At 44.1% G+C, this 16,040-nt stretch overlaps 1 protein-coding gene across 2 annotated transcripts in view; it reads left to right on the top strand.

The window, feature by feature from the left end:
* Positions 1-1,075: 1,075 nt before the first annotated feature.
* The window catches only part of adam9b (ADAM metallopeptidase domain 9b), a 45,609-nt gene continuing 30,644 nt past the window's right edge, over positions 1,076-16,040 (top strand). The window contains exons 1-7 of one of the 2 annotated variants that reach the window (XM_031813159.1): positions 1,076-1,241; positions 5,192-5,301; positions 5,406-5,482; positions 8,117-8,195; positions 9,385-9,461; positions 14,933-15,125; positions 15,675-15,737. In XM_031813159.1, coding sequence (XP_031669019.1) covers positions 1,172-1,241; positions 5,192-5,301; positions 5,406-5,482; positions 8,117-8,195; positions 9,385-9,461; positions 14,933-15,125; positions 15,675-15,737 — 669 coding nt within the window. In that variant the 5' untranslated portion in view covers positions 1,076-1,171. The remainder of the gene's footprint in view (positions 1,242-5,191; positions 5,302-5,405; positions 5,483-8,116; positions 8,196-9,384; positions 9,462-14,932; positions 15,126-15,674; positions 15,738-16,040) is intronic. The other variant, XM_031813158.1, reaches the window with a different exon arrangement.

The following is a 16,040-nucleotide window of genomic DNA, read 5'->3' as shown; positions in this document are numbered from 1 at the left end:
CAGCCTCCTCTGTCTAATAGAGACTGGACTCTGTTTATCATGCAGCCTCCTCTGTCTGACAGAGACTGGACTCTGTTTATCATGCAGCCTCCTCTGTCTGACAGAGACTGGACTCTTTTTATCATGCAGCCTCCTCTGTCTGACAGAGACTGGACTCTGTTTATCATGCAGCCTCCTCTGTCTAACAGAGACTGGACTCTGTTTATCATGCAGCCTCCTCTGTCTGACAGAGACTGGACTCTGTTTATCATGCAGCCTCCTCTGTCTAACAGAGACTGGACTCTGTTTATCATGCAGCCTCCTCTGTTTATCATGTAGCCTCCTCTGGAATAGTCTACAATCCATGCTTCATCTAGAAGTGTTAGTGCCACTGAATGAATTTAAAATATTGATGGGAGACTCTGTTACAGAGGAGTGTTAATGCTTTATTTAGTCTGGATCATGTTGTTGTATTGTCGTGTGTTTTAATTCTGTAATGTATTGATTGTTGCTGCCTTCTTGACCAGGTCTGCCTTGAAAAAGAGACTCTGGGTCTCAATGGGCTTTTCCTGGTTAAATAAAGGTGAAATAAAAAAATAAATCAAAAATGTTTGGTGGGACATTGATGGGATGTTCTCCTTATTCAGAGAAAACTGGACACATGAATGAGCTTGCAAGGTTCCCATGAAACATGTTAAAAACATGAATGTCTTAAGTTCAGAGAACATGGTAAACACATTCTGGGTTAGATCTATTAGAAATTAAGGGAATGGCCTCCAGGAAACGTTCCTCGCACATCACGGGAATGTTCCTGTGAAACTGGTAACGACCTAAGGAGTTCCTCTGTAGAGAACCTTCTCTAAAGTTGTGGGAATGTTTTTATGTTAGCTGGGATGAGATTAAATAAAAAAGTGAATATCAGTAGATATAGTTTGCAACGTTTCGTAAAAACATTTAAGATAACCGGGGCTGACAGGTAGAATTTAGTTTCGGTCCTCTCTGGCCCACACTCCTGTACAGTAGGTGGCGGTAATGCACCATAACGTTGGATTCCAAACGCCGATAAACCCCACAGAAGAAGAGTAACTTTAGGCACACCCCCTTTGGCTCACCGGCGCACCCCCCCCCAGCCTTCTCACCTGCCCTGTCCGCCTCCAGCTGTCGTCAATGGACAAATGCTGTAGCAAGGATCATGGTGGCGAAAAGTCTAGTGTCTTTAGTGTTTCTAATTTGTTGCATCGTTGGAACCGAGAACAATAAAGGTGGGTGAGAGATTGAGATGTATTTTTTATTGCCTAGGTGATAACTTCTTCGTTACGCTTGGTACCTGTTGCGATTACAAAGCCTCGGGAATTTGATTGTGAAATGTAGCCTACCTGATAACAAGGCTACTTTGTCTATCATACCGTTTAACTCTACTTATTAATCACTAATAGAGGCTATTTCACAACTCTCCGCGACACGTTGTGCTTCCGCACAAAATAATTACCTTTGTTAGCGCTTGTTATAAATTCTGATCCAGGCTCGGTCTTATTGTTTCTGATGTGCCCTGAAGGTTTGGGCTGTGATGGTAAGAGCTGATCCTAAATCACTTTGTGATGCGTGGAACCGAATATGAAACGTCGGCTCAACAAATACAACATGGAATGTGGCACACCACAAAAATATATATATTTTGAAAAATGTCATTTCACTTGTTTAGAGACTAACATTTTTTACATTTTCTTTGGTTTTGCTATTTTTATTTAAGGTTAACAAATAGAAAGTGGGAAGTTTACTTCAGTTTTTGTGTTCTGGAAGCCAAGAGAACTAGCTACAGATTGTTACATCAGATAATGTGAAGAGGACTGGCCACCCCTCAGAGCCTGGTTCCTCTCTAGGTTTCTAATATCAACCCGGCACAGCCAGAAGAGGACTGGCCACCCCTCAGAGCCTGGTTCCTATCTAGGTTTCTAATATCAACCCGGCACAGCCAGAAGAGGACTGGCCACCCCTCAGAGCCTGGTTCCTCTCTAGGTTTCTAATATCAACCCGGCACAGCCAGAAGAGGACTGGCCACCCCTCAGAGCCTGGTTCCTATCTAGGTTTCTAATATCAACCCGGCACAGCCAGAAGAGGACTGGCCACCCCTCAGAGCCTGGTTCCTATCTAGGTTTCTAATATCAACCCGGCACAGCCAGAAGAGGACTGGCCACCCCTCAGAGCCTGGTTCCTCTCTAGGTTTCTAATCTCAACCCGGCACAGCCAGAAGAGGACTGGCCACCCCACATAGCCTGGTTCCTCTCTAGGTTTCTTCCTAGGTATTGGCCTTTCTAGGGAGTTTTTCCTAGCCACCGTGCTTCTACATCTGCATTGCTTGCTGTTTGGGGTTTTAGGCTGGGTTTCTGTACAGCACTTTGAGATATCAGCTGATGTAAGAAGGGCTTTATAAATAAATTTGATTTGATTTAAACAAATATTTTTGGTATCTGTTACTGGGAGCTACAGGTTAGATACTGTTTGGCACAGAGAAGTGTTATCTACTTCCTCAATTCATGGAAACAGGGAACTTTTAAAATGTCTAATTATTTATTTTTTAAATAATTAGAAAATAATGTAGAAGATTATTATATACTTTTTTTTAGGAAATGTTACTGGCTATGTTGTTGCTACGGTGGCTCAAGAGAGGCAAACAACAGTAATATTGCTTACGTTTTTTTCTTCTAGTTTTTCAAGCCCCGGTCTTTAGGGAGTATGAGAGCACAGACGGTCGCTTAACCTAGCCGATATCTGCCAGGAGAAAACTGAACCTGGGGTGCTTCCCACTGGGAAGCTGTAGAATGGTGTTGTTGGTGGTAGTTAATGTGGCAAATTATTTCCCCCTCACAGAAGTTTATTTCAATTAAGATAGCAGCCTAAACAAGACATAACTATATGCCACAATGTCAATGATGTTACTTTGATACAGTTCATATAAGGAAATCAGTCCTAATTACAGCCCTCATCTATGGATTTCACATGACTGGGCAGGGGCTCGGCCATAGGGGCATAGGCCCACACTCGGGGGAGCCAAGCCCAGCCAATCAGAGAGAGTTTTTCCCCCACAAAGGGGCTTTATTACAGACAGGAATACTCCTCAGTTTCATCAGCTGTCCGGGTGGCTGATCTCAGACGATCCCGCAGGTGAAGAAGCCGGATGTGGACGTCCCGGGCTGGTGGGGGTCCCGGGCTGTTGGGGGTCCCGGGCTAGTGTGGTAACACGTGGTCTGCAGTTGGGAGGCCGGTTGGACGTAATGCAAAATTCTTTAAAACAATGTTGGAGGCATTTTTTTGGTAGAGAAATTAACATAACATTCTCAGGCAACATCTCTGGTGGACATTCCTGCATTCCTGCATGCCAATTGCACGCTCCCTCAGAACTTGAGATGGCTGTGGCATTGTGTTGTGTGACAAACCTGCACATTTTAGTGGCCTTTTATTGTCCCCAGCACAAGGTGCACCTGTGTAATGATCATGCTGTTTATTCGGCTTCTTGATATGCCACACCTGTCAGGTGGATGAATTATCGTGGCAAAGAAGAAATGCTCACAAACAGTGATGTAAAAAAAAATTTAGCATCAAATTTGAGAAATATGTTTTTTTGTGATGGGATGGGAGGGGGATTGCCTCCTTATTTTCAAGCATGGTGGTGGAGGCTGCATCATGTTATGGGTATGCTTGACATCGTTAAGGACTAGGGAGTTTTTCAGAATAAAAATAAATAAGATTGAGCTAAGCACAGGCAAATCTACTAGAGGAAAACCTGCTTCAGTTTTACACCAGAGACTGGGAGAGGGATTCACCTTTCAGCAGGACAATCTAAAACACAAGGCCACATCTACTCTGGAGTTGCTTACCAAGAAGTCAGTGAACGTTGGCCACTCAGGTTACAGGTTTGACTTAAATCTACTTGAATATCAATGGCAAGACTTTAAAACTGCTGTTTAGCTGTGATTCCCAACATCTTGACAGAGTTTAAAGAATAATGGCTAATATTGCACAATACAGGTGTGGTAAAGCTCTTAGAGACTTACCCAGAAAGACTCGCAGCTGGAATCACTCTTAGAGACTTACCCAGAAAGACTCGCAGCTGGAATCACTCTTAGAGACTTACCCAGAAAGACTCACAGCTGGAATCGCTCTTAGAGACTTACCCAGAAAGACTCGCAGCTGGAATCACTCTTAGAGACTTACCCAGAAAGACTCGCAGACTTACCCAGAAAGACTCAGCTGGAATCACTCTTAGAGACTTGTTTTTTAACATGTATTGATTCAAGGAGTCTTATGCAAAGACTTTATTTTCTATTAATCTTTTTAAAATAATTAGAAAATAAACTCTGACAGAGTATTTTGTGTAGATAGTTTATATAAAAAAAGACAATGAACCATTTGAATGCCACGTTGTAACACAATACAAGGAGACTTGTGAGGCCCTGTATTTATGATGCAAGGTAACTTGTAGATCAGTCCGTCTCCATTCACCTTTCAGGTCGGCTTCAATGTTGACGGCACCTCATGAGTCACCTCTACTCAGCAATGCATCAGGTTTTCCACTCATTTATTTAACTTGGGACCATGCCAGTATGTCATCATTGACACATTTCAGTAGATTGATTTGTTTTTTACTTGATGAATTAGCTGTTTTGTTTGATTGGCCGGTTAGACTTTGGCTGTGTGTCATCTTGGCCATTCAGGACATTGGCCGTTGGAACACGAGTTGGCCGTTGGAACACGAGTTGGCCGTTGGAACGCGAGTTGGCCGTTGGAACGCGAGTTGGCCGTTGGAACGCGAGTTGGCCGTTGGAACGCGAGTTGGCCGTTGGAACGCGAGTTGGCCGTTGGAACGCGAGTTGGCCGTTGGAACGCGAGTTGGCCGTTGGAACGCGAGTTGGCCGTTGGAACGCGAGTTGGCCGTTGGAACGCGAGTTGGCCGTTGGAACGCGAGTTGGCCGTTGGAACGCGAGTTGGCCGTTGGAACGCGAGTTGGCCGTTGGAACGCGAGTTGGCCGTTGGAACGCGAGTTGGCCGTTGGAACGCGAGTTGGCCGTTGGAACGCGAGTTGGCCGTTGGAACGCGAGTTGGCCGTTGGAACGCGAGTTGGCCGTTGGAACGCGAGTTGGCCGTTGGAACACGAGTTGGCCGTTGGAACACGAGTTGGCCACTAGTTCATGGCTGTTCTTTCTACCCTTTTCAGATATTTTCAATGGACAAACAGCTAAACTCTCCAGCTACACGGTTGTAAAGCCTCAGCTTATTCACAGGAGATGGGCAAGAAATGCCGACAGACGTCCTGACTGGGGAAAGGTAAGGTTTCCTCTACAGGTCTCCCAACTCGTGGTTAGACACATGATGGTAAATGACCACGGGTGTATTTTCATGTGACTGTGTTGTGTTGGAACTCATTTCAGACTGAAGAACCCGAGGAACGTTCTTATTCATTGATCATTGACAACAAGGAACATTTCCTACATCTACAAAAGAACACGTATGTAATGACCTTATGACCTTACGTACTAGTGATGACCTTATGACCTTACGTACTAGTGATGACCTTACGTACTGGTAATGACCTTATGACCTTACGTACTAGTGATGACCTTATGACCTTATGTACTAGTGATGACCTTACGTACTAGTGATGACCTTATGACCTTACGTACTAGTGATGACCTTATGACCTTACGTACTAGTGATGACCTTACGACCTTACGTACTAGTGATGACCTTATGACCTTACGTACTAGTGATGACCTTACGACCTTACGTACTAGTGATGACCTTACGACCTTACGTACTAGTGATGACCTTATGACCTTACGTACTAGTGATGACCTTATGACCTTATGTACTAGTAATGACCTTATGACCTTACGTACTAGTGATGACCTTACGTACTAGTGATGACCTTACGTACTAGTGATGACCTTATGACCTTACGTACTAGTGATGACCTTACGTACTAGTGATGACCTTACGTACTAGTAATGACCTTACGTACTAGTAATGACCTAATGACCTTACGTACTAGTGATGACCTTACGTACTAGTGATGACCTTATGACCTTACGTACTAGTAATGACCTTACGTACTAGTAATGACCTTACGTACTGGTGATGACCTTACGTACTAGTAATGACCTAATGACCTTACGTACTAGTAATGACCTTACGTACTAGTGATGACCTTACGTACTAGTGATGACCTTACGTACTAGTAATGACCTTACGTACTAGTAATGACCTTATGACCTTACGTACTAGTAATGACCTTACGTACTAGTAATGACCTTATGACCTTACGTACTAGTGATGACCTTACGTACTAGTAATGACCTTACGTACTAGTAATGACCTTATGACCTTACGTACTAGTGATGACCTTATGACCTTACGTACTAGTGATGACCTTACGTACTAGTGATGACCTTACGTACTAGTGATGACCTTACGTACTAGTGATGACCTTACGTACTAGTGATGACCTTACGTACTAGTGATGACCTTACGTACTAGTGATGACCTTACGTACTGGTGATGACCTTATGTACTGGTGATGACCTTACGTACTAGTGATGACCTTATGACCTTACGTACTAGTGATGACCTTACGTACTAGTGATGACCTTACGTACTGGTAATGACCTTACGTACTAGTGATGACCTTACGTACTAGTGATGACCTTACGTACTAGTGATGACCTTCCGTACTAGTAATGACCTTACGTACTGGTGATGACCTTACGTACTGGTGATGACCTTACGTACTAGTGATGACCTTACGTACTAGTAATGACCATATGACCTTACCTACTAGTGATGACCTTACGTACTAGTGATGACCTTACGTACTAGTGATGACCTTACGTACTAGTGATGACCTTACGTACTAGTGATGACCTTACGTACTAGCGATGACCTTACGTACTAGCGATGACCTTACGTACTAGCGATGACCTTACGTACTAGCAATGACCTTACGTACTAGCAATGACCTTACGGACTAGCGATGACCTTACGTACTAGTGATGACCTTACGTACTAGTGATGACCTTACGTACTAGTGATGACCTTACGTACTAGTGATGACCTTACGTACTAGTAATGACCTTACGTACTAGTGACCTTACGTACTAGTGATGACCTTACGTACTAGTGATGACCTTATGACCTTACGTACTAGTGATGACCTTACGTACTAGTGATGACCTTACGTACTGGTAATGACCTTACGTACTAGTGATGACCTTACGTACTAGTGATGACCTTACGTACTGGTAATGACCTTACGTACTGGTAATGACCTTACGTACTGGTAATGACCTTACGTACTGGTAATGACCTTACGTACTAGCAATGACCTTACGTACTAGTAATGACCTTACGTACTGGCAATGACCTTACGTACTGGTAATGACCTTACGTACTAGCAATGACCTTACGTACTAGTAATGACCTTACGTACTGGCAATGACCTTACGTACTAGCAATGACCTTACGTACTGGTAATGACCTTACGTACTGGTAATGACCTTAAGTACTGGTAATGACCTTACGTACTGGCTATGACCTTATGACCTTACGTACTGGTAATGACCTTACGTACTGGTAATGACCTTACGTACTGGCAATGACCTTATGACCTTACGTACTGGTAATGACCTTACGTACTGGTAATGACCTTACGTACTGGTAATGACCTTACGTACTGGTAATGACCTTACGTACTGGTGATGACCTTACGTACTGGTAATGACCTTATGTACTGGTGATGACCTTACGTACTGGTGATGACCTTACGTACTGGTGATGACCTTATGTACTGGTGATGACCTTATGTACTGGTGATGACCTTATGTACTGGTGATGACCTTATGTACTGGTGATCACCTTATGTACTGGTGATGACCTTATGTACTGGTGATGACCTTATGTACTGGTGATGACCTTATGTACTGGTAATGACCTTATGTACTGGTGATGACCTTACGTACTGGCAATGACCTTACGTACTGGCAATGACCTTACGTACTAGTGGTGACCTTACGTACTGGTAATGACCTTAAGGTCACACAATTCTATTCTTGTGGAGTGATCAGTGTATTTCTTCTTTTGTCATCAGAGAGTTTTTATCCAAAAGCTTTGTTCAGTTTTCCCATGATGCCGGTGGGAATCTGACGCCTACATATCCTAAACCTGATGTAAGTGGCAGAGACTACATTACAGAATGACATTGTGTGGATTGGAAAGGGGAGACTTGGGTGGGAGGGGGACTGACGAGCTGGGTGGGGTGGGTGGTGGACTGACGAGCTGGGTGGGAGGTGGACCGACGAGCTGGGTGGGAGGGGGACTGACGAGCTGGGTGGGAGGGGGACTGACGAGCTGGGTGGGAGGTGGACTGACGAGCTGGGTGGGAGGTGGACTGACGAGCTGGGTGGGGTGGGAGGTGGACTGACGAGCTGGGTGGGGTGGGAGGTGGACTGACGAGCTGGGTGGGGTGGGAGGTGGACTGACGAGCTGGGTGGGGTGGGAGGGGGACTGACGAGCTGGGTGGGAGGGGGACTGACGAGCTGGGTGGGAGGGGGACTGACGAGCTGGGTGGGAGGGGGACTGACGAGCTGGGTGGGGTGGGAGGGGGACTGACGAGCTGGGTGGGGTGGGAGGGGGACTGACGAGCTGGGTGGGGTGGGAGGGGGACTGACGAGCTGGGTGGGAGGTGGACTGACGAGCTGGGTGGGAGGTGGACTGACGAGCTGGGTGGGGTGGGAGGGGGACTGACGAGCTGGGTGGGGTGGGAGGGGGACTGACGAGCTGGGTGGGAGGTGGACTGACGAGCTGGGTGGGAGGGGGACTGACGAGCTGGGTGGGGTGGGAGGGGGACTGACGAGCTGGGTGGGGTGGGAGGGGGACTGACGAGCTGGGTGGGAGGGGGGACTGACGAGCTGGGTGGGAGGTGGACTGACGAGCTGGGTGGAGTGGGAGGGGGACTGACGAGCTGGGTGGGGTGGGAGGTGGACTGACGAGCTGGGTGGGAGGGGGACTGACGAGCTGGGTGGGGTGGGAGGGGGACTGACGAGCTGGGTGGGGTGTCCCGCGGGGTCCGAATGCCAAGAATGTGCAAAGCTGTCATCAAGGAAAAGAGTGGCTACTTTGAAGAATATTAAATATATTGTGATTTGTTTGGTTACTACATGATTCCATGTGTTATTCCATAGTTGATGTCTTCACTATTATTCTACAATGTAGAAAATAGTAAAAATAAAGAAAAACCCTTGAATGAGTAGGTGTTCAAACTTTTGACTGATACTGTACGTTATGGCTGTATATTTCCACGTGGTGTTTTTAAATGACATGCCTGTTTATAGGTGTGTGTGTGTGTGTGTGTTGCAGGTCCATTGTTATTACCATGGGGATGTGGAGGATCATGAAGAATCTTTGGTCGCCCTCAGCACCTGCTCAGGCCTCAGGTCTCTCTCATATTCACTATATCTAATATAATAATACTAACCCTCAGTACCTACTGACCTCAGGTCTGTCTCTCATTCACTTATATCTAATATAATAATACTAACCCTCAGTACCTACTGACCTCAGGTCTGTCTCTCATTCACTTATATCTAATATAATAATACTAACCCTCAGTACCTACTGACCTCAGGTCTGTCTCTCATTCACTTATATCTAATATAATAATACTAACCCTCAGTACCTACTGACCTCAGGTCTGTCTCTCATTCACTTATATATAATAATACTAACCCTAAACTACAGAGGACCATGTTCTACTAACTGAACTACAGAGGACCGTGTTCTACTAACTGAACTACAGAGGACCGTGTTCTACTAACTGAACTACAGAGGACCGTGTTCTACTAACTGAACTACAGAGGACCTTGTTCTACTAACTGAACTACAGAGGACCATGTTCTACTAACTGAACTACAGAGGACCGTGTTCTACTAACTGACCTATAGAGGACGGTGTTCTACTAACTGAACTACAGAGGACCATGTTCTACTAACTGAACTACAGAGGACCGTGTTCTACTAACTACAGAGGACCGTGTTCTACTAACTGAACTACAGAGGACCGTGTTCTACTAACTGAACTACAGAGAACCATGTTCTACTAACTGAACTACAGAGGACCGTGTTCTACTAACTGACCTATAGAGGACGGTGTTCTACTAACTGAACTACAGAGGACCATGTTCTACTAACTGAACTACAGAGGACCGTGTTCTACTAACTACAGAGGACCGTGTTCTACTAACTGAACTACAGAGGACCGTGTTCTACTAACTGAACTACAGAGAACCATGTTCTACTAACTGAACTACAGAGGACCGTGTTCTACTAACTGACCTATAGAGGACGGTGTTCTACTAACTGAACTACAGAGGACCATGTTCTACTAACTGACCTACAGAGAACCATGTTCTACTAACTGACCTACAGAGAACCATGTTCTACTAACTGACCTATAGAGGACCGTGTTCTACTAACTGAACTACAGAGGACCATGTTCTACTAACTAAACTACAGAGGACCATGTTCTACTAACTGACCTATAGAGGACCATGTTCTACTAACTGAACTACAGAGGACCATGTTCTACTAACTGAACTACAGAGGACCATGTTCTACTAACTGACCTACAGAGGACCATGTTCTACTAACTGACCTACAGAGGACCATGTTCTACTAACTTTATTACAGAGGACCATGTTCTACTAACTACAGAGGACCATGTTCTACTAACTGACCTACAGAGGACCATGTTCTACTAACTACAGAGGACCATGTTCTACTAACTACAGAGGACCATGTTCTACTAACTGAACTACAGAGGACCATGTTCTACTAACTGACCTACAGAGGACCATGTTCTACAGAAGACCATGTTCTATTAACTGACCTACAGAGGACCATGTTCTACTAACTGAACTACAGAGGACCATGTTCTACTAACTGAACTACAGAGGACCATGTTCTACAGAGGACCATGTTCTACTAACTGAACTACAGAGGACCGTGTTCTACTAACTGAACTACAGAGGACCGTGTTCTACTAACTGAACTACAGAGGACCATGTTCTACTAACTACAGAGGACCATGTTCTACTAACTACAGAGGACCATGTTCTACTAACTACAGAGGACCATGTTCTACTAACTACAGAGGACCATGTTCTACTAACTACAGAGGACCATGTTCTACTAACTACAGAGGACCATGTTCTACTAACTACAGAGGACCATGTTCTACTAACTACAGAGGACCATGTTCTACTAACTACAGAGGACCATGTTCTACTAACTACAGAGGACCATGTTCTACTAACTACAGAGGACCATGTTCTACTAACTACAGAGGACCATGTTCTACTAACTACAGAGGACCATGTTCTACTAACTGAACTACAGAGGACCATGTTCTACTAACTGAACTACAGAGGACCATGTTCTACTAACTGAACTACAGAGGACCATGTTCTACTAACTGAACTACAGAGGACATGTTCTACTAACTGAACTACAGAGGACCATGTTCTACTAACTGAACTACAGAGGACCATGTTCTACAGAAGACCATGTTCTACTAACTGAACTACAGAGGACCATGTTCTACTAACTACAGAGGACCATGTTCTACTAACGACAGAGGACCATGTTCTACTAACTGAACTACAGAGGACCGTGTTCTACTAACTGAACTACAGAGGACCGTGTTCTACTAACTGAACTACAGAGGACCGTGTTCTACTAACTGAACTACAGAGGACCGTGTTCTACTAACTGAACTACAGAGGACCATGTTCTACTAACTGAACTACAGAGGACCATGTTCTACTAACTGACCTACAGAGGACCATGTTCTACTAACTGACCTACAGAGGACCATGTTCTACAGAAGACCATGTTCTACTAACTGACCTACAGAGGACCATGTTCTACTAACTGAACTACAGAGGACCATGTTCTACTAACTGAACTACAGAGGACCATGTTCTACAGAGGACCATGTTCTACTAACTGAACTACAGAGGACCGTGTTCTACTAACTGAACTACAGAGGACCGTGTTCTACTAACTGAACTACAGAGGACCATGTTCTACTAACTACAGAGGACCATGTTCTACTAACTACAGAGGACCATGTTCTACTAACTACAGAGGACCATGTTCTACTAACTACAGAGGACCATGTTCTACTAACTACAGAGGACCATGTTCTACTAACTACAGAGGACCATGTTCTACTAACTGAACTACAGAGGACCATGTTCTACTAACTGAACTACAGAGGACCATGTTCTACTAACTACAGAGGACCATGTTCTACTAACTGAACTACAGAGAACCATGTTCTACTAACTGACCTACAGAGGACCATGTTCTACTAACTACAGAGGACCATGTTCTACTAACTACAGAGGACCGTGTTCTACTAACTGAACTACAGAGGACCATGTTCTACTAACTGAACTACAGAGGACCATGTTCTACTAACTGAACTACAGAAGACCATGTTCTACTAACTACAGAGGACCATGTTCTACTAACTGACCTACAGAGGACCATGTTCTACTAACTAAACTACAGAGGACCATGTTCTACTAACTGAACTACAGAGAACCATGTTCTACTAACTGACCTACAGAGGACCATGTTCTACTAACTGACCTACAGAGGACCATGTTCTACTAACTGAACTACAGAGGACCATGTTCTACTAACTGAACTACAGAGGACCATGTTCTACTAACTGAACTACAGAGGACCACATGCTTGTGTATTTGTAGACCTGTACATAGGGGTTGTAGACCTGTACATAGGGGTTGTAGACCTGTACATAGGGGTTGTAGACCTGTACATAGGGGTTGTAGACCTGTACATAGGGGTTGTAGACCTGTACATAGGGGTTGTAGACCTGAACATAGGGGTTGTAGACCTGTACATAGGGGTTGTGTTCCACATCCAGTGTTCCAATCAGAGGGCTTGAAGTGTCTCTTAACAAGGAAGTTCTCCAGTCCTCTTATAGTTACCTGGTTTGTCTAACCAGTTATCCTGACTTTCCCAGTCCTATAATAGTTTCCTGGTTTGTCTAACCAGTTATCCTGACTTTCCCAGTCCTATAATAGTTTCCTGGTTTGTCTAACCAGTTATACTGACTTTCCCAGTCCTCTCTAATAGTTTCCTGGTTTGTCTAACCAGTTATCCTGACTTTCCCAGTCCTATAATAGTTTACTGGTTTGTCTAACCAGTTATCCTGACTTTCCCAGTCCTATAATAGTTTACTGGTTTGTCTAACCAGTTATCCTGACTTTCCCAGTCCTATAATAGTTTACTGGTTTGTCTAACCAGTTATCCTGACTTTCCCAGTCCTATAATAGTTTACTGGTTTGTCTAACCAGTTATCCTGACTTTCCCAGTCCTATAATAGTTTCCTGGTTTGTCTAACCAGTTATCCTGACTTTCCCAGTCCTCTCTAATAGTTTCCTGGTTTGTCTAACCAGTTATCCTGACTTTCCCAGTCCTATAATAGTTAACTGGTTTGTCTAACCAGTTATCCTGACTTTCCCAGTCCTATAATAGTTTACTGGTTTGTCTAACCAGTTATCCTGACTTTCCCAGTCCTATAATAGTTTACTGGTTTGTCTAACCAGTTATCCTGACTTTCCCAGTCCTATAATAGTTTACTGGTTTGTCTAACCAGTTATCCTGACTTTCCCAGTCCTATAATAGTTTCCTGGTTTGTCTAACCAGTTATCCTGACTTTCCCAGTCCTATAATAGTTTACTGGTTTGTCTAACCAGTTATCCTGACTTTCCCAGTCCTATAATAGTTTACTGGTTTGTCTAACCAGTTATCCTGACTTTCCCAGTCCTATAATAGTTTACTGGTTTGTCTAACCAGTTATCCTGACTTTCCCAGTCCTATAATAGTTTACTGGTTTGTCTAACCAGTTATCCTGACTTTCCCAGTCCTATAATAGTTTCCTGGTTTGTCTAACCAGTTATCCTGACTTTCCCAGTCCTATAATAGTTTCCTGGTTTGTCTAACCAGTTATCCTGACTTTCCCAGTCCTATAATAGTTTACTGGTTTGTCTAACCAGTTATCCTGACTTTCCCAGTCCTATAATAGTTTACTGGTTTGTCTAACCAGTTATCCTGACTTTCCCAGTCCTATAATAGTTTACTGGTTTGTCTAACCAGTTATCCTGACTTTCCCAGTCCTATAATAGTTTACTGGTTTGTCTAACCAGTTATCCTGACTTTCCCAGTCCTATAATAGTTTACTGGTTTGTCTAACCAGTTATCCTGACTTTCCCAGTCCTATAATAGTTTCCTGGTTTGTCTAACCAGTTATCCTGACTTTCCCAGTCCTATAATAGTTTACTGGTTTGTCTAACCAGTTATCCTGACTTTCCCAGTCCTATAATAGTTTACTGGTTTGTCTAACCAGTTATCCTGACTTTCCCAGTCCTATAATAGTTTACTGGTTTGTCTAACCAGTTATCCTGACTTTCCCAGTCCTATAATAGTTTACTGGTTTGTCTAACCAGTTATCCTGACTTTCCCAGTCCTATAATAGTTTCCTGGTTTGTCTAACCAGTTATCCTGACTTTCCCAGTCCTATAATAGTTTCCTGGTTTGTCTAACCAGTTATCCTGACTTTCCCAGTCCTATAATAGTTTACTGGTTTGTCTAACCAGTTATCCTGACTTTCCCAGTCCTATAATAGTTTACTGGTTTGTCTAACCAGTTATCCTGACTTTCCCAGTCCTATAATAGTTTACTGGTTTGTCTAACCAGTTATCCTGACTTTCCCAGTCCTCTACTTCTACTGTTAAACCATTGTGGTGATCTTGTGAATGAAAAGTCATTTGTCAGCATTGATTTGTGAATCCGTCTGTTGTACTTCTTCTTCGTAGGGGTGTCATTCTCCTTGGCAACCAGAGTTATGGGTTGGAACCAGTCAAGCATTCGACAAACAACGAGCACCTCCTCTACCGCCTGGAGCACAGCCAATCGGAGCCCTTTGTCTGTGGAGTGACCAATGAGACGTCGCGCACTGAGAGTCACTCGTCTTTCGACCCTTCCCTCTCGATGACGGCACTGTTACGGGTTGGGATGTTTCCATTAAACAGCATGGCAGAATGTAACAGATATTAGTGTTTTCAGGGGGAAGGTGCTGGATGTCTGTCACACTAAGCATGGAGGTGAATGTAACAGATATTAGTGTTTTCAGGGGGAAGGTGCTGGATGTCTGTCACACTAAGCATGGAGGTGAATGTAACAGATATTAGTGTTTTCAGGGGGAAGGTGCTGGATGTCTGTCACACTAAGCATGGAGGTGAATGTAACAGATATAGTGTTTTCAGGGGGAAGGTGCTGGATGTCTGTCACACTAAGCATGGAGGTGAATGTAACAGATATAGTGTTTTCAGGGGGAAGGTGCTGGATGTCTGTCACACTAAGCATGGAGGTGAATGTAACAGATATAGTGTTTTCAGGGGGAAGGTGCTGGATGTCTGTCACACTAAGCATGGAGGTGAATGTAACAGATATAGTGTTTTCAGGGGGAAGGTGCTGGATGTCTGTCACACTAAGCATGGAGGTGCATGGATGTACCAGTCTCACCTAGACCTCTCTTTCATTTCTTCTTCTTAACAGAGAAAACGTAATCTACCTCAGACCAGATATGTAGAGTTGGTGTTGGTTGCTGACTTTCTCAGGGTAAGATACTTACTATTTTTCTAATTTTATAGATGATGTATAACTTGTGTAGGCTAACAGAGGTTTTCCGACCTCTCCTATTGGACGCCCAGCCGTTCCATATATTTGAACTATTCCCCAGCTTAGATTCAACTGGTCAACTAATCATCAAGCCCTTTTCAATAGGTCAATCAGGTAAAATAGTTCAGGGCTACAACACAATTGTTAAAATGTCTGAGGGTCCTCGAGGAGAGGTTTCAGAACCACTTGCCTCATGTATAATCGTAAGTTAATGCTACTCCAATTGGGTTATATTAGAATGTA

The sequence above is a fragment of the Oncorhynchus kisutch genome, unplaced genomic scaffold, assembly GCF_002021735.2.
Source record: "Oncorhynchus kisutch isolate 150728-3 unplaced genomic scaffold, Okis_V2 Okis04b-Okis11a_hom, whole genome shotgun sequence".
NCBI classification, from domain to species: Eukaryota; Metazoa; Chordata; class Actinopteri; order Salmoniformes; family Salmonidae; genus Oncorhynchus; species Oncorhynchus kisutch.
The sequence above is the reverse complement of the archived record's forward strand: the minus strand, read 5'-3'. Positions and strand labels throughout refer to the sequence as shown.